The 18398-nt window shown below is 41.3% G+C and overlaps 2 protein-coding genes across 19 annotated transcripts in view; one reads left to right on the forward strand and one right to left on the reverse strand.

Annotated features, from left to right (window-relative positions):
• The window catches only part of MMEL1 (membrane metalloendopeptidase like 1), a 32728-nt gene extending 29977 nt beyond the window's left edge, over window positions 1-2751 (forward strand). For both annotated transcript variants that reach the window (XM_026085583.1, XM_026085585.1), the window contains exon 22: window positions 114-2751. In XM_026085583.1, the coding sequence (XP_025941368.1) occupies window positions 114-213 (100 nt within the window). In that variant the 3' untranslated portion in view covers window positions 214-2751. The remainder of the gene's footprint in view (window positions 1-113) is intronic.
• Window positions 1792-18312, reverse strand: TNFRSF14 (TNF receptor superfamily member 14). 17 transcript variants are annotated; one of them, XM_026085589.1, is made up of 13 exons: window positions 18155-18312; window positions 17837-17942; window positions 17287-17412; window positions 16522-16677; window positions 16004-16094; window positions 15274-15452; window positions 14940-14956; window positions 11865-14354; window positions 10882-11001; window positions 10288-10386; window positions 9174-9351; window positions 7948-8671; window positions 1792-5783 (listed from the first exon to the last, which is right to left on the reverse strand). In XM_026085589.1, the coding sequence occupies exons 1-8, from the start codon at window positions 18158-18160 to the stop codon at window positions 14250-14252; spliced, it is 786 nt and encodes a 261-aa protein (XP_025941374.1). In that variant the 5' UTR covers window positions 18161-18312; the 3' UTR covers window positions 1792-5783; window positions 7948-8671; window positions 9174-9351; window positions 10288-10386; window positions 10882-11001; window positions 11865-14249. The 17 variants fall into 17 exon arrangements, with proteins under 17 accessions (XP_025941374.1, XP_025941372.1, XP_025941380.1 ...); XM_026085587.1 differs by having other exon boundaries at window positions 10101-10386; XM_026085595.1 differs by lacking the exons at window positions 9174-9351; window positions 10288-10386 and having other exon boundaries at window positions 11865-11962; window positions 13907-14354.
• Between the last annotated feature and the right edge of the window lie 86 nt (window positions 18313-18398).

The following is an 18398-nucleotide window of genomic DNA, read 5'->3' on the forward strand; positions in this document are numbered from 1 at the left end:
CTGTAATTGAAGTATCTGATTCTAATTCACTTCATGTATATGGCTTACTGTTTTCCAGAGCAATGGTCTCCATGCACTGCATCCATGTAAATAAGTTCCTTCTCTTTGTTTAGGGTGATGGGATCTTTGCAGAACTTTGAGGCCTTCTCAGAGGCGTTCCATTGTAAAAAGGGTACAGCCATGCATCCTTCAGAGAAATGTAGAGTGTGGTAGCCAAAYAGAAAACTGGCAAGAATGACAAATACTCTGGTGATAAAATATGCCAATGATGTGCCTGATGTTCTCCTGTTCAGTCACAGCCAAGGCTAACGGTGCAGCTACTGTAGTGAGAATCAAAGAAGCTACAGCACTGAAGCTCTTACATTTCCACTGGGAAGTATGCAAGTATCTCAGTGACTGATGGGCTGGGCTGAAAGCCACAGTATGCTCCAGAATAAATATGACTGTTTCAAATGACATCCTGACTGTTACTAAGTTATCGCATCAGGGTTACAAAGACTAGTTCTTAAAAAAAAAAACCACAACAACAACAAAAAAAACCCTATACATCTATTTTTCAGCAAGAAACAACAATTTTAATGTGTCTTTCAGTTACACCTTCTGAGACTCAGCAAACCTGTTTGAGATGTTTCACCAAACTATTTTTCAGTAGTCTGGTTCAGTTTCTGGTGCTTTTTTCCAAATTCAGGCTAGAGGTAATTTAAATTCTTGTGCTGTCTGTGTAACACTGTCCACTTGCACTTTGATTACTGCTTTGTTGTATGAGATTGCTATTTGTCTTGATATTTTACAAAGTGAGCTATATGTTAAAATGCCTGCTGGCTGCTGACTTAACACAAAGCTGCACTCTCTACTGTACTTGAGTTCTTCTGCTCCAAAGACCAACTGTAACATGACCTTGAAGTGAGGTAGAAAGATCACGTTTTTTTTAAAAGTACAAATTCTATTGTTATGGTTAAAATTACAGGGTCCCTCCCTCCAGAGATATATTTAAGATGACGCTTATTCTTGTAGAAGTGTATAATATACTTTTTGCCAAAGAGCAAACGTATCCATGGAAACAACTACACTATTTTTAAACCTGTGCCTGTTCATTTTGCCATAGGCTATTTTTCAATATTTGCACTTGAAAATGTAACAAGTATTAATTTCTAATTAAAAAAAATTCACAGTTGCCAATTCAGCAAGCAGTTTACTATAGAAAATTTTGGGTGGCTTTCTTCAGTAAGTGCTCTGATATAATGATATTATGTTAAACTGCCAATCCTTAATAGTGGATTTTAAATATTCTTCTTGCAAATGATTTTCTTTCTAGCATACAAATCACTGGAAAGCAAGATGATCACTACTAGTGCTTAGCTTATGAAGTGCCAAATCACATTATTCAATTGCTTAAAGTTTTTAGTTAGTGCACCACTAGCAAAACGTTTGATTATCTAAATACCATGGAAGGAAATGGAAATCATTTAGAGGTAACAGCTTGGCCCATAAGAGAGGACCCACTGAAATATTCTGGCCATTTGACAATAAGAGCTGGCTAGGTCACTGAATGAAGCCCTTGTAATTTTTGCATGAATGTTAGTTTTACCCGCTAAAGTGAAATCAGTCTATAAATTAATTACAGCTTTTACTGCAGGTGAGAACATATAGTTCATTTACATTTAATTTCTATCTTAGAAGTAATCTTAGAGGATTATTTTCTCAAGGAATGGGCATTACCTCAGGGATTAACCTCTCTTCTACGCCCTTCAAAGTTTGAGTGATATATAGAGGAGAGACTAAGTAGTAAGATAGGGTTTATTTGCAAGTTTATTGAATGCTCATTTAATATCTCCCCCAAAGATTCAGAACAGACTGTTCAGCACCCACCAATAGAGCTGTCTAATGCAAACAAATATTACACAAAGCACAGACATAATTTGGCCTTCACCTCAGTTAACAGTAATACAAAAACCGCTTCAAATCGAATTTGTTTCTGTGGTGCACCTCAGATGACTATATACATGGACCTCCCCAAGGGAACGCCACCTGAATTACACTTTGCTTTTTTGTTAATTTCAGCTAGGTCCATTAACTGAGGAGAATTGCACTTGACCATGTTAATTCAAACAAAGATCCAGATTCAAGGCAGATAAGTGGGAGAAAAACATAGTTTTTCAGACAGGAATTGCTGGAAGTGCCTGATGACCTTAGAAGAACTGATCCACACTGAAAACAAAAAAGAAATGACCAGGAGAGTGCACTGACAAGCTCCAAGAGCCCTCTTTAAAAAAAAAAAAAAAAAAAATCACATTTTTCTACACTAGGATTAAGTTCACTCTAAGTGACTTTAAAAGCTCCTAAAGGAAACCTGGAGATACAGAACCTGGCACACAGGTGTCCTGCTCATGCCTCCATACAGTTTCAAGGGCTTCATATGTTAAAACTTGTGGTTCTACTGAGATGTGTAAGATGATGTTTATTTCCTGTTGGATAGTAGGATAAGGTACTGTGCATTCCTGGTACTTTCACTCAGTGCTAGATTAGCTTAGGATATGAAACCCCCAAAATTCACAGTAGCTGCACTTTACTTTAGCACAGTAGCACTACATTTACTACTTGTCAGTTCTGGTAAGTTCTAGTTCTCTCTAATATTGACCATCAAAGTCATTTGAAGTCAGATTCTTTAAGGATGCTAGCAAAACACAACAGGAGATGAAACAGTTTCATGCAATATCATAGTAAATCATATACTTAAAGTTTTAGGAAACTGATACAAGTGAAAAGGCTAGGTTAGGAGATAACACAGACGCTGTAAAACACAAATGGACAGTAACTAATGTAGATATTAATCCAGGTTCAACTCAAGCTATGACTAACCACCAGCTTTTGACTCGTTCCACAACTAGAACCATGTAAGTAGATTACAGATGTAGCAGTGGATTGGTGAGATTCTGATGTCCTATAAGGCTTCATGCCAGTTATGTTATTCTCTATGCACAACCATTAAAAAGGAAAGATGCCAATACATCAAGGATCTGGAGAGAATTATGAAGACTAAGTTCTGTGCTCTAAGATGTTTGCACCTGGATGTTCAAGACAAGTCTAATTATATTCCATTTTGGTTTTCATTCACTTTAAAAGTGTTTTTGCTCTTTAATTAACCCAGTGTGCCTGTTCCATGCATTGTAAAACTGATTGTCATACATACTAGGTTTGCATTTGCTCCTGGATTGGATCATACTTGTATTAAGGTAGGAACTTTATATTTCAAGTGTGTTCTGTATCTCTACAACACTCAACGTGATCTGCAACCCTTGTTTGAATGAAATGCTGTCCAAATTTTATTCTGGCCGTTAAGTGAGGTTCATCTTTCTCATCGCATCTGAAACTGATGCTCACAGAAAGATCATTTGACCACTACTTCCTAGCTGAAGGAGTTTAATTTTTTTTAAACATTAAACGACTGGTTACAAGAGAGTGAAGTGCTCTGATAAATTAGTTTTTATTATTTAATTATTTGTGTATGGTGGCAGGTAAAATAAAGTGTATTTAAGTGCATTTTGTCTATCTTCACTAGCTTTGCCTCACTTCACTATCTTCACTTACCCCGATTTTCCATGCTGTATTATTTGTGTGCACACAATATAAGTAAATTCCATATTCAGGTAATTAAAGACCATTTCCCTTGTGTATCTGATATTTTCATGTGGCTCTTCCTGTAAACTAAGTTGGCTAAAGTGCCTTTCTTTCCTCTGTCCTCGCAAGCCTTTAAAAGCCAGGTGYTCACAGCACAACAGGGCTCTCAGGGAAAAGTGTCCTGGCTTTGAGATGCCCTAGGAGTCTTTGTCCCCTAGCTCTCATAGTAATAGACACCTATGCTCTCAGCTTGTTCTGAGAAAAAAAAAAAGTTATCCTAGCGTTAAGTTCCCCCCAGTATGTTGCCTACGTGAAGCTTAAATGATGTTAATTTACATCTACCCTGAGGGACTGAGTCTAAGCTACAAAACCCTGCAGGCATCATTTCTGGGTGAAGCAAAACGTACTGTACAGTTTTTCTCAAGGGAGTCATGCTATGCTGTCAACATACTGTTCCTTTTGCCAGTTTCTGGTTAGAGATTCACCCTAATAATCAGGTCTAGATTAGACTGACAAACACAGATTTTTGTAACAGGTTCAGGCAGTTTGCCTGCCCTCATGAAAATGGGTTTTATTCTAAGGTTATTAAGAAGAGAGTGACATTTTAAGTACTAGACTGGTCAGTAGCGTAACAATTCTAATAAGTCACCAGTAACTGCACCTATGGACAAACTACAATTAGAATTCTTCTTTATGGACAGAAAAATCAGGTAGTCTGTATCTTTTAGTGGCAGAAGATCTGAAAAGAAAAGGGAATTTGAGGAGGAGCTTTTTAATGTAAAATCCAAGAGACAACATATGAATAAAATGCAAAAAATCAATACATACTGTTGATTGCCAATATAAACAATATCAAAAATTCATAGATAGGATCTGGCTCAGTATCTTGTTACATATAATACTCATATTTGCAGTGGTTCAGCTATGATACAAGACTATTAATGCAAGGAGGCAAATTTACCGCAAATAGAGAGTAAGAGAACAAAAAGCATCCTTGTGGCTTCATTTTTGCTTAGATATTTCTTGCTGTTGTTTTTCGTCATCTGATGTAGACCTCTTCATTGCACTGCAAGAAATACAGAAGTGATTATGTTTGGGGAACAGGTAATATAGCCCAGGATGTCCCCAACATGCTGGAAAGGTCTCTTGCTCATGACGCAGGTCAGTTATGCACAAGAGCAAAACCATGAGATTACAGGGGAGTACAGAGTCTACCAAAGTTGTGACCAGTAATACAGTATTATTAACAGTTATTACAATACTATAACAGCTATAACTATACTATAACTATTACAGTAATATTAACCTAGCATTTATTATATAGTTATCAGAAACGCTCCTAGGGCTAGTAAGATGTGCACATAATCCTTATCTGAAAGTAGAAGCTATTGTTCTTTGTTACCATATTCATGGGACAGTTTTGTCCTTGAGAATCACATATTTTGCATTCATTCACTTAAGACTTAAGACAGAGGGACTATAAAACTCTGATACTAGATTGCTAGACAGTAGCTGCCTACTGCAAGGAAACTCAGGAAAGCGACAACACTGCATATATGCCAAGCAAGGGAAAGAGCATACAACTGTGCAGAGGTCAGGTGGAGGAGGTTCACATGGTTGATAAGTTAATTACTCTGCAAAATCACTAAGCTCTGGAGATGTGCAATTAGAAGTTCTGGCACATGCAACTGCTAAAGGGATAATTAAAATGTGCCTGGGAGGTTTTGTTCCAAGTTATTATTACAGCACATGGAAGTTACTTATTTTTTCATGCAAGTTTGCTAAGCCTCCCACCTGCAGAAGAATCTTTCCATCTGTCACTTTGTGTCTGTGCCAGCACAACCCAAGTGCATAAGCTAAAACCTCCCTTTAAAGTCCTACACATGCCCTTCTACTTTATCCCTATTGCTGGCTCCACAGTCACACCTCCCCTCCACAGTTAAAGCCCCCTACATCACGCTAGCTGCCAGTGACCTTGATGAAACGCGAACAGAGAGAAGCTCACAGTCAGTTTAAGTAAACTAGGAAATGGCACTCCCTACTGACAACTGTTACTTTTCCATGGCATATAATCATGTGCAGGCAGCAACCAGCAAAATAGGATTCTTGAAAGCTTGTAAGCCACATGGACGCTAACGACACTTCATGCCTTCAGTCTTGTCCTCCTGCAACACACATTAAATGAAATGAAGCATTGTATTGCTGTATGTTACTGTCTTTGGGTTCAAAGGAAGGGAAACTTTCAGTTTTAGCTTCCAAGCAGGGATCCTTGACACTGAAACAGCTCTATAGCAAGGCACTAATGCTATGACAACTCTAGAGATCCACTGTCAAACCTCATCAGCTGCAYTGCAGCAGGCTGCCTTTGCAAAGCCTGATAAGACTTTGATGCTTAATGGATCACAGAGCAACTTGTCTAGAAATGAGTAAGGAGGGCATCAGTGCACTCTGCTATCAGGTACCACCCAGAGACAGGTCTGGTGCTAGTCCTACTGCCCCACAGCATTATGCATAAGCTGGTAGGATGCTACCACACTTAAGAAGATGATCGAGGATTTGAGGTTTTCCAAAATTTTGAGAAGGGCACAGAAAGCCAGCACCCCAGTGACACAACAGGCTGAAGAGGAGAAAAAAGCATTTCCTTCAGTGCAATTAAGACAGCTCTTATATGCAGAAGTATTTAAACAGATATAGGATAAATTCCTGTACTTCCTTTTGGTCAGTTATTTCCTGCCACAAAGATATTAAAGATAAGCCAGAGACTCTTCATGTTTCCTCCAGAAGCTTAGCCCCATTCTCACAGACCAAGCAATTGAGAAAACAGCTCCTTTTGCACTTCTCTGGGGCCCCAGTAGTCACTGTCAAGGCACTGGTCTCACCCCTTACCAACCTCTGTGCAGTGTACCCCACTGAGACTGGTACAATTGTGTTATTATCTGAGAATTTAGCAAGGGGGAGAAAAATCACCATCTGCAGAGGGGAACAGCCTAAGTCATTTCAAGCTGTGATGTCCACACTCTTCTCTTAAAGAGTTTGTGGACTGTCCAGAATCAACAAGGTAAATCAGAGGTGTTTCTAATTCTACAAGGCAAAGTAGACATTATTTAAGGAGAACTTCTACTATTTCAGACTACATCTAAATTAAAAAAAAGCCTCCCCCCTCCCCCCCAAATTTCTTTTCAAGTTACCCCCATTCCCTCCCAGGCATTTGCAAAGAGTTAATTCTGATACTAAGAAATGGATTTTCCTCCCCCACCTCCGGAGTTAAGAATGTTAGTTAACCTGATAAAAAACTTACTTACCTTTTCCATAAGCAAAACATCAGTGACTTTTATTAAATTTAATGGCAAATAAAGACTAGGGTGCATCACTAACTGCTGTCCTATTCCCACATCCACCAGTCTCAGGAGTTGTATACAATTAGTTTAAAATCATTTCATGTGTAAGTGAGCAGCTAAGGACAATTGCGGATAATTTTACTAGTTTAGAAAGCTGTTGTTCAAGTGATTCATGAGGAGCTGTTTACACATACCACACTCTTCAGGAGGAGCAATAAAGAATATACATGCAAAGTCCAACAAGCTGCTGTCTTTCCTCTCTTAAGTTTGGAGAGCATTGCTTCAGTAGTTGCAACAACTTCTCCTAATCCAAAGTCTGACATACCACAGTATTCTGGACAGAGAAGACTGAACACCAGACTGAGGCAGTGGCTGACTGGCAGCCTTATAGGTATGGTGTAAAAAAAGAACGCTCATCATTCACATGTTTTTACATAGCACAGGCAGCAGAGCACAAGTCAGAAAAAGCAAGGAGGCAGTACAAGGTCCAGTTAAGAACTGCAGAGCCCCTGACGCATCTCCTCTTCAGCCTCTATCAAGCAACCGACAAGTCTCAGAAGCCTTGTTTGAGTGCTCCGGGGAAAGATTAAAGGGTGAGGGGGAAGAAATGCTAAATCACCAGGCATGCTTTTGTTAAACCAGTTTTACCAAGGATTCATTTAGGCACAAATACATCTGAACAGGCACTTCCCTTTAAGCAGTAGGTTGAAACAGTGTTAATTACATATTGTAGTATTAAGACAGATAGGTATACAGAATTCAACACTAAAATGACAAGAGTCTACCCTGCAAATCCAAAGAGCTGAAAGGCTAGAAAGCTGACACACAAGCTCCACAGCTCTATTTACAAAATGAAAGCTGCATATCTGGAAAGGTTTGTCCAGAGGCCTCTTGAAAAGAGCACAAAGGTCACAGAAGAAGAGGAGATCTGCTACCATAAGTGAGAAATGATTCAAGTTGAGGACAGAGTCAGCGGTGGAGTTTCACTGACCTTAAACCATCAGCGAGTGAACATCTACAAAGAGATAAATGCAGAGGGCTCTTCCAAACGAGGACAGTGGCTTGTTAAGCAGGGTCTGTTACTGTGTGCTTAGTTCACTTCATAGTATTAGGTTTCTAGGTGTCTGACATCTGTTCCATCTGCAAGCTTCCCTCGCATATAAGTTTAACTCAACTGCCAATTCAAAGCTCAGAGCAGAGATAACACCTTTCTAGCAAGATGCTGGTGCTGACTTGACCAAGCTTCAAAAGCCTCCAGTCTGTCACATAAAATTTTTCAGTACAGCTTGCTAAATATCACATGGTATAATCAAACATCCAGATGAGCAGCATGAACAGTCTAGCATCTGACAATTATGTCACACGTTACTGGTGGCAGCAGGTACATTCCCAACTTGTGAACACAAGCTTTAGAGTGGGCAGAGCACAGCCTTACCAGCATTCTATGTTTGAGTCCCAATTCTGGTGGTACAGGGACCATCTGCTATGCTTATTTGACATTCATCATCATTTATCCTGTAATCAGGTAAAGTTTAGGCTACAACTAGTTTGCCCATTTTAAATCAGGACACCAATTTCAGCTACAAGCAACAACTGCTCCTCCCTGAGGTTTCATGCTTTCTTCAGCTGTCATAGATTTATCATGACTTTTCACGGTTGTTTTCAAAGGAACGTAGTCACTTGGGGAGTCCTTTACAAGACCATCTTTTCTCCACCTGCAAAGGAAATAATGTATATAGTCTTAGTTAAGAATGCAACTGTTTGTCACCAAAACAAGGCCTGTAATAATTTCAAAATATATACCCAATAATCCAGAGCTCCCACTACTGAAACAGAGCTTATGCACTCCAGGAAGTAACAAGATGCATATTCATAATCCACAGAGCTTTCAGACACAGTGTTCTCCAACCACATACTGTGTCCTACCCAAGCCAAAAAAAATCTGACAGCCAGGAAGCCTGGGTTACACACAAAGTACTTTGTTTGTCATTTACAGCCTATTACTTCCAGGCTAAGCTATGCCTAACATATGTTTGTATCTGTTCTCAGTCAGACACTTCAGGGAACAGCCTGCATTTTAGCCCTCTCTAATACCCCCCCACCCTCAGCCACAACATAGCACCTCAAGCAACTGAAGTGGTGGACAAATACATGCAATTAGACAGAAATCTCAAGCTCCTGCAGAAAGTATTTTACCCCAGTGGAAAAATTCTGTACCTGGAGATGTTTGGCTACAGATCTCACTCCATTCTAGATTCCTAGACAACCATTAAGCCTTAGGGAAGCTTTGCTACACACTTAGGAGGAAGAAACAGATATCAGGTTTTCCAGAATGAGAGGAAATAGAGTATTTCCTTCTCCCATGCCGCCACCTGGTGGCATCAGGTTCCAACTTCTAAAACACATGAAAAGACACACCAAACATTTAGCAAGTTTTTCAGACTCCAAGTACACCAAACACACACATTTGCTTCAGATATTACACACGCTGCTGCTATGGCAGGCACCCGACATGCTTTTTGTGGCTTGATTATTTGCTGATCCTCATCTGATGCTGCATCCCTTCTCCTGTTACCGGTGCAAAGCTCCCAGCTTATCTACATTGTCTTGCCTCAAATGCAGTCATAGAAATCATGAGTTCCTACCCAGGCCCAACTGTCTGGCAGTATCTCTTAAAGGGTCTTTCCAGTGGTCAGCAGGACTAACTTAGTTTCTCAAGTCAGCAGGAGATACAAGCAGAAATGTTCTCTGTGGTGTTAGTCCCAGAGATCTAATCATAGGTTACTTCTCCCTACAAGTCTTGTCTCTCCAGTCTCAGGAGTCATGAAGGAGTTATGTTTCCAGGCTGTTTTAAAGATGGCATCTAATGGTGATCAAGGGATATACGCAATAAGCTTATGACACCTGTCACATCACAACTTAATGAAAAGACACCACATAGCCATACTTCAACCCAACTGACCAGAAAATTCACTGTGGACTGATGATAAGCTCTGTTCTGTGGATAGAGAAGGGGTAGGGGAAAGATCACAGAAACCCTGTTCTGAAGAAGGCTGCTATACGCCCAGCAGTCATACCTGTGAGTACTTCAATAACACGCCAAAACAACTCCAAGAGGAGCTTTTGTCCCAGAGCTCTGCTCACCTCTATAGAGAGAAGCAAATGTGAAAGGGACCCGTTGCCCTTCTGCGGAATGGAGACCCAAGGACCCTGCCTTCCTGTCAGCTGTTTTTGCCTGATAGTCCTGTTGCTTCAGCTTATTAGTTGCCACTTTAGCTAGATCCACGGCAGCTATGCCCAGGTACAACCACACCAGCTCCGAGGCACTCACTTTCCTTTCCCCTTTGGATTTCACAGGGTTTGCTAAGACCATCATCTGTACTCCCGGGACTTGCATGAGTCAAGAAGCCAGGACGCACCTCCTTACCATCTGTATGGGATAAAAGTTAGCTACCACTTCAAAGAGGAGCGAGCTTCCCTCTAGTGAGGGAAGAGGGCAGAGCTAGGTAATAGAATGCAGGAGTTACAGCGGGCTACAAGCATGCAGGGCATATGCAATAGCCGAGGGACAGCAAAAAATAAGCAGGAGCATAAAATAAGCAGGTGGAAGAAGCTCCCTGCAGCATCCCGGAACAAGTTAAGTGGGACTCCAGTCATGAGACAAAAGGCAGTGAGGAAGATTGCAAAAAGACATCATTAGTGAAGAGGGTAATGAATGGACAGGGACTGTTCACATAGGAATATTTGTACTGGAATCAGGAAGTATTCTGTGTACCTGTGAAATAACGGCAGGCAAGAATAAAGATCTGGCAAATTTTGCAGAAGAGAGGCATAATGTATGTCTGTTYAAAAGGAATTCTAAGACATTTGCAACAGTCAGATGTTGTAAACGCACGCCCAAGCTGCATAAGAGCCTGTGTAGTACCTGCTACTGAAAGACAGCAGGGCAGAGGAGTCAGGCTGCGAGTGTCTCAAGCAGTGAAGCGGGCCTGGCTGCGACACTGTATTGTACACCTCCAGCTGATTCAGGACTTGAACTTGAACCCTGTGTAAGAGAATAGCAAGTAAGTTGGTGGGGGCCAGGGAGAGAAGGAAGCACAGGAAATTCCCCCCTTTTATTATTTGTCTCCAACTTCTGACCACCTAATAATTACTGGGCTGGAGGACAGATATTTCCTTGTAAGGAGATTATGGGAGTTATTGCTGCCTAAACATTAAGATAAATCACTCCTCCAAATGACAGCACTGAATATTTAGCTACTCTCCCTTCTGAAGATCTTCATCTGCTTTTGTAACTATTTAATTAAAAGTTCATCTCAGTGAAGAAGTAATGCTGAATAACTTAAGATCTGGTGTATGCTAACATGATCATCTAAAAAAAAAAAAAGCAAACCACAAACTGTAAGGTGACCAGACAGCCCATAGTCCAGCAGCCTGCCAGCACATTTGCAACACCTATAAAAGGTTTACATATGTCTAGCACCTTTCGGTTGAGGTTTACAAAATGATTTACAAACTCTAATTAACCCAAGGTGAGAATTAACAGATCTAGATTACGCAAAGATGAACAGCAATGAAATTTCAGACCTGAATACCACCATATTCTGAGCAAGATCTATGCCAGCCAAAAAGCCAGGCATCCTGTCAGAAATGTTACTGCCCGGTAACGAATTTCACAATTTGCATTTAAGAAAACAACCTACATGTCAGCCAGCAAGGTGCAGAGTAACACCTGCTACATATGAGCTGAAAGCAGTACTGCGAGTTGCAAAGCTGTAAGATTTGAAGTCTGTTCAAAGCCACACATATCACTAGTGCAGGTGCAAGAAGCAGGATGCTACCACTGCCAAAGCAGGTCTTTAATAGTGAGGTTAAGTTATAAGAAGATGAAAAACAGCCAGTACTTACCCCATGGTTGGCATGTAGCCACAGACAGGCCTGAAATTTTCTTGATGCTGTTTTCTGAACTCTTTCCATTTGGGGTTTTGAGTTTATYTGACAGTTTGCTAAAGAAAGTTTTTTACTCAGCAATGGAAGTAACTCTTCATACACACGCATTACAGAGGAACAACTAGTGGTTAACAGTTAGCACATTCTACAGTGAGCCAAATGGTGGAAAACATCCAACGCTATGAAACATAAACCAGCTACCAAAGAAGTAATTTAGAGAAATAAGGTCAGGTAAAAAACTGTGTTTGCCCAGTGGRTATCTTTACTGTTCACTGTGACCTATCCAGTAAGTCATATCAGACCTGCCACAAAAGTGGCAAATCATTATACAAAACTAATAATGCATTTGTCAGATACTACTGACATTCAGAATGGTATGTTAGAACTGCCTGCCTGACTAGTCACATATTTAGCTACCRAAAGTAGTTGACTGACTCCAAAACGCAGTGTAGTCAGGGCTAGTCAAGTTCTTTCTATATGGCTTGCAGCACACACCCAAGAATCAATGAGCCTGGATCGCTTCGGGGTTTAGTCACTCTCAGAGCTTTGACATTGGAACTGTAAATACCACAGGCGTTCTTTTTTATGTAAAAATAGCGTGGAGTAAAAGAAATTGTGGACAGTTTGCACTTCCATGATTACTGCAAGGCACAGGTTTGCATAAACAGGACTTTTATTGGGCCTTAAAAAAAGTCTTAAAAAAAAAAAGAATCAGGAAGACATTTTCATTCTTAGAATTTGAATTTCTTCATTGGACAGATCTGCACATATTGAGCAGAAATTTTTAAGGAATTTTAAAGCATTGTCTAAAACCTTTAACTGTCTATTGCTTGCAGCYTGATTTACAGTATTGTTATACTTTTGTATAGCCACCTATAGGCATTCTTAGAAATTGTAATGTTGAGTGCACTTCTGAAATGTCATTATTTTATGAAAAGATACAGAACTAATTCTGCTGAAAGAACTAGCAAAGATTAAAAAAAAAAAAAAAAAAAGCAGCAGCTGTCTATCACATATTTTCCCTAAGTAAAAAGACTACCATTTCCCATTTTCTTCCATTCCTCGTAGTCATATGGGAAAGTGGTGTGCGAGTTCGTTGGATGAAGAGCAGTGGCCTCTAGATCCATGGCATGGGTGAACATGAACTCAGAGATATTCTTTCAATGCAGCAAAAACACAGGCAAACCCTCTCCATTACTGCAAGCTGTTCTCCTTTTTCCCTTATAATCCTCTACTCTTCCTTAGAGCCATTCAAAATGAAACTACAAAGACATTTCCCATGTCAGCCTCTCTGCAATTCTGCCAATAGTTCCTTTTGCACTCTGTGTAACACAAGCTTCTCACTCTGTCACTCTGATGCTTTCATAATACATCTCGGTAGCTCTTCCTCTACTGCTCACACCATCAGCCCCAGGACTTCCTCCAGGCCTCCCACTGCATCCATCATCTGTCTTCTCCATGCCCCTCTGCATCTCTTCCACACCTCTTTCCATACAAAAGTCTTCACCTCAGGCTGAGCTGATAAATAAAGCATTATTATCTTCACCAAAACCTTCCTCAGAAATCTACTTCCGTCATGTTGTTCTATAAGAATAATACTTTTCCCTAATAGAATGCCAATAACCAAGAAGCTCAGGGGTTTCACTTGTTCAGCTAATGGGAAGGTTCCTTACAAGGACAATGCAATTTCATTGTTAAGAACTTTACTTCTAGACATAATGTTCATGCGAGACCTGAAGATTTTTTTGTTGTAACACATGATCACAGATTTGAGCAGAGGTGACTAGCAAAAGACAGCGAGTGTGTACATTTCATTTATGAAGGGTGATTAAAAGCTACGTGTTTCTTTCAGTACTAGATTCCTTTTCCCAATCTTCACTTTTTAAAAGGTAAAATATGTACAAAATTTGTTTGGGAAATGTGTTATGTAGATGTTATGCGGTGTCTTTAAAACAAAAAAAATATAATCTTTTCCCACAGAAACATTTTGGAATAATTACCTGCATACCAAGTAATTACTGTCCAAGCTGGAAAGAAAGAAGGAAACTCCAGGTGTATTAATCAAGAAATGCCTGAAGCACCACACAGGCCATTATTCCATAAAGTGAGGATGTAAAAGGAAGGAGCTTTAAAACCTCTGGCAATATTGACCAGTGCTGTGTCCTTGATCACTCAGCTTTGATGCTTCAGAAGATACTATTAGAGCTGGCTATTTTCTTAGCTCCTTTGTAGGTCCTCCTTTTTATTTTGAAGCCAATAAGCTGTCTTCTTCCCTATGAACGTTTGGGAAAAATTTTCTTTGCCATCTCCATTGACTGCAACAGTTCAGACAAAAATGTCTATTCAGGAATTGGGTTCTTCAGAACTGGCACCAGTCTCCTGCACAGGAACAGTTGTTTGATCCCCATTCTCCACGGATAACATCAATGCCTGATCCTGCTGTCCACTCTTTAAAACATGACAAACAGAGAGTATGAAGAGTCAGCTTCTATTAGGCAAATGCCTGTTATTTTCACTACTAACAGCTTGAGCTCTCATTTGCTCCTTCCTTAAGACCAAGAGTTATTGCTGGTCCTCTCTCAGATCAGAAGTGCAAACTATACAGTCCATTCAACGTTTTTCCTACGAAACATGACCCCATCTTTTGCACAAATCTCAGATCTTGCAAATAGCTATTAGAAACTTTTAGAGGATATACAATATCATGGAATGGAGAGAGAAGTAAACACAGTTGTATAAGACAGACTCCTATTTTTCAGTAGGAGTCCATCTCCTAAATCCCCTTGGACATCCATTCTTAGACAATGTCATGAGATAATGACAGCATTGGGACTAGATCCCAAGTGCCCTAACGAGAATCACATAAAATGAGCTTATACTGCATTGCCTTGGGGATTCTGGAACTCGCAGACATTCCCCTTATCCACAAGCTCCTCCGGTACACACTGAGCCCATAAAACGCATAGCACATGCAAACACTAAACAAAAACCTATTTCAGATTTCAACATACGAAAAAAAGAAGAGCTACTCACCCCTGATTCCTGCACCGCTGCAAAGAAAAGGTAACAGTCCCATCAAAATGCAGTAAGATGAATTTTATACTAATGCATTTTCTAATCATGTTAGCTTGTCCTTAGATGTACATAAAAGTGGTTCAGTGGTGAGCCCGCACAGGCACAGCCTCTAAGGGAGGCATCAATACAACCGGTTAACTGTGGCACACAGAAATGGTGCAATTTCCTTATAGATCATCTCTAATTGGCTGTTAAGATTATAGCTCAACATCTTTTAGTGAAACAAAGACTACTCTTCAGAATATTAACTATTGCAAAACTACCCCTTTAGACGTATGCTGTGCTTACTTACGTGGCACATAATTTTTCCTCTTCCTCCTTTGCCAGATATATATAAGGCCAGCTGCAACAGCAACTAGCGCAATTCCAACAACAGCACCAACAATAGCAGTAACAGGGAGGCAATTTGAACAAACTGCATCCGAAGGAGGAGTCCCTTCCTTTTCTTGTACCAGGCCATTCTCCTTGAGCCTGATGTGAGGAAAGAAATATTCACATTGGAATGTGTCAGCAAACTTCACACTATTTTCATCACACACCCCTATCCCGGGGCATTCACAAAGTCTCTCCGACTTGGTGGCTAATCAAAGGAGGAGCTGACTTTTACCTCTTCGTTTTAATACATGTAAATGCAATTTGGTTCTCCTCGGAAGCAAACTCTCATCTGTTCCACTGTAACTAAGGGACATGTCTATTGAAACCCAGGTACCTGGAGGAGTGCACTGCTCCTCCTGGGTCCAAATCCAGCTCTGCAGGAGCTCTTTGAGAGTCCCCTGTGCAGTGATAAGTTGGGACAAGGGGCTGAAGGCTAAATCTGTCATGTTAGTGAGTCTGTAAGTAAGAGAGAAGTTAAGCTTCTCCCAAGAAAGTTTCTTCCCAAGAAAGAGTGGCAGGGACATAGGAACAGCATTCCATACTCAGGGCCTTACTGAAGCAGGAAACTGCTGTTTCAAAAAAAGCACAATGCAGACTCAACAGTTAATGAGAACAGTCCCAGGCACACAAAGCCAAGAGCTGCTTACCCGGGCCATGGTGCGCAGCTGTATGACATGTTGGCTGCTGAGAAGGTTCCAGGGGGACAAGCTTTACATACATTGTCAGTGGTCTTTGTGCCTACGAGGGAGAAGACAACAGGGTTTCCACCTGCACATGTGACCAAAAGGAGCTTCAGTTCAGCATGGTCTTTGTAAACAACCAAGTGATTACTGCAGACTCTTCACTATAGACAGAAGCTCACACACTTCTGCCTTTGCATATGGAAAAAAGAATCCTTGGCCACATCAGCTACCTCAGCATCTAGGACTTATATGGATTCTGCAAGCTTTCAGCTGTGCACTGGTCCTCTGAAAGGCAGTTACAGTCAGTACAGCGGACTAGTATACATCATCCCTAGCATGTGCCGGCCCTACACATTCTCATTGACTTTTCAGTATTTTTTTCTGGATGAACTGACAGCCAGCTTCCTCACAATCAAACTCCAAATACATTCTGCAAGAGGAAGGTTTTGCTTTTGGACATTACAGATGCTGTGTTGGCTTACCCCTTTCTTTCACCATAGTGCCAGGAAAGCAGACAGTGTAGCGTCGGCATAATTCACAGCCTTCAGTCCCCAAATATCTGCAGAAATATCCCGGGGGACAGCCACATACTGTATTCTTTGTAGAGGTACATACTACTTCTGGCACCAGATTGGCTCCTAAAAGAAATTCACGTGTACAACCACAGTATTAACATAAGTAAATTCAACAGATACAAGAACAAAAGCGTACATTCAGCCTCACGTTGATGCGCTGGTGGAAAGTACCAGAACTAACAGAATTAGTGAAGGTAACTCCTTTTTAGATGCATAAAGGGAACCCCATTCCTCACACCCACACAGACACAGCATCTTGTGTCACATTTACATCTGTGCTAAGTGACTTACAAGGCAAAAGCAAAATACTCCCAATTCAGAGGTTTTTTAGATTAGCTGCCCAGGAGGGAGGAGCCCACCTTATCCCAATATTCCAAGACAGCTCTTTAGACACCATGCTGCAATCTAAAGCAGCCTTCAAATTTTATGAAGAAGGCTACAGACCATACTTCCAATAGTGCCAGCTTCAAATTTATGCCAGTTTTGCCTTCCATCCCCAAGTAAATAACTTTCTGAGGCCTGCACAGTGACAGGAACCTCTCTACTCTTCATACTTTAACCAAATCATGGGGATTTGGAGAATGGGGGGGAGAAATGGGAAGGGGAGAACATACCTGAGAAAGGCATGAAAAAAACATTTGGACTCAACTGGTCCTTTACCATTCTCCTTACCTTTATCACACAGTTTACATTTCCTGCAGTGTTCTAGACCATTGGGATGATCTGTGTATGTATCCTCAACACAAGGTATGCACGTTGTGCTGGAATTTGCAGTACAATGCTTGAAAACCCGAAGTCCTAAAAAACAAAACAACCAAAAAAAGTGGCTCTGTTAGCAAAGCTTACATGGCTAGGGACTGACACCAGCATTAAACCATGCATAACTACTATAGATGAAATACAAGGACCTCAGAAATATCCTAACAGCAGTAGCAATTGCAAAGATAATCCTAAAACAAAAACTAAAACCCAAAATGAAAGTGCTATTTCAAGTGAAGCTTGAATGCAGGCTTGAAGAGGACATTCTGGGGTGATGCTCACAGACGTGAGTTGCAAGATTATCATCAGGGTGCAACAGGCAGAGACAGCTACAGTAAAGAAAGCAGATCAACCCCATGACCCACAGCAGGGATCAGGGCACCTTCCTGAGAAGCGGACATGGTGAATGAACAGTTTAAAGTCACAGGATTGCACTTCAAACAAAGAACCCATATTTACATACCAGCAGCACACATTGGGCAGCACTCAGCACCTATGGGATATTCTCCTGGCCCACAGTCCAGAGCATCCACACGATCCGGTTGTGTTACCAGGAAAATCGCAAAAATCTTTAGCCAAGACAAGAAAGGATTTCCACTTTGCAGGCTGCCAACAAAAAGCTCACCTAGCAAAACCACTGCCATCCTGAGCAAGGGGATTCGTGGTAACATATGGCGCTGACCAGCAATAAGATGCTTTTATCTGAAATACCCTGCCCTGAATATCACCACTGCCATTGCTCCCAGCAGACTCTTCACAAACCGCCCAGTCCTTCAGCCACCTGCATCCATAACTCCAGCCAACCTTCGCACCCTGGGAGGACACACTGGAGCCGACGTTTCAGGGCCCCGCTCGGAGAGCACGGGGCCAAGCAGGAGCGAGCTCGGCCGCTCTCCCCTCCCGCGGCGCCCAGTCACCACCCGGCGGCCTCCAGCACTGCCGCCCGACCACTCATGTGATGAGCTCCCCGGCCGCAGCCCCGCCTGCTGCGCGCTTCCCTCCCGCCGCCGCGCAGCGCAGCGCAG

This window comes from Apteryx rowi, unplaced genomic scaffold, assembly GCF_003343035.1.
Source record: "Apteryx rowi isolate R43461 unplaced genomic scaffold, aptRow1 scaffold_67, whole genome shotgun sequence".
Lineage (NCBI taxonomy): Eukaryota > Metazoa > Chordata > Aves > Apterygiformes > Apterygidae > Apteryx > Apteryx rowi.

Bases quoted from the DNA above. Each gene is read 5' to 3' on its own strand.
- TNFRSF14 (XM_026085595.1), bottom strand. The intron at 16,678-17,286 runs GTAAGGAGAATG...AATTTCTTTTAG, and splicing joins ATGTAAACTGTGTGATAAAG to GAGCCAATCTGGTGCCAGAA. The intron at 16,095-16,521 runs GTAAGCCAACAC...TCTCCCTCGTAG, and splicing joins CACTATGGTGAAAGAAAGGG to GCACAAAGACCACTGACAAT.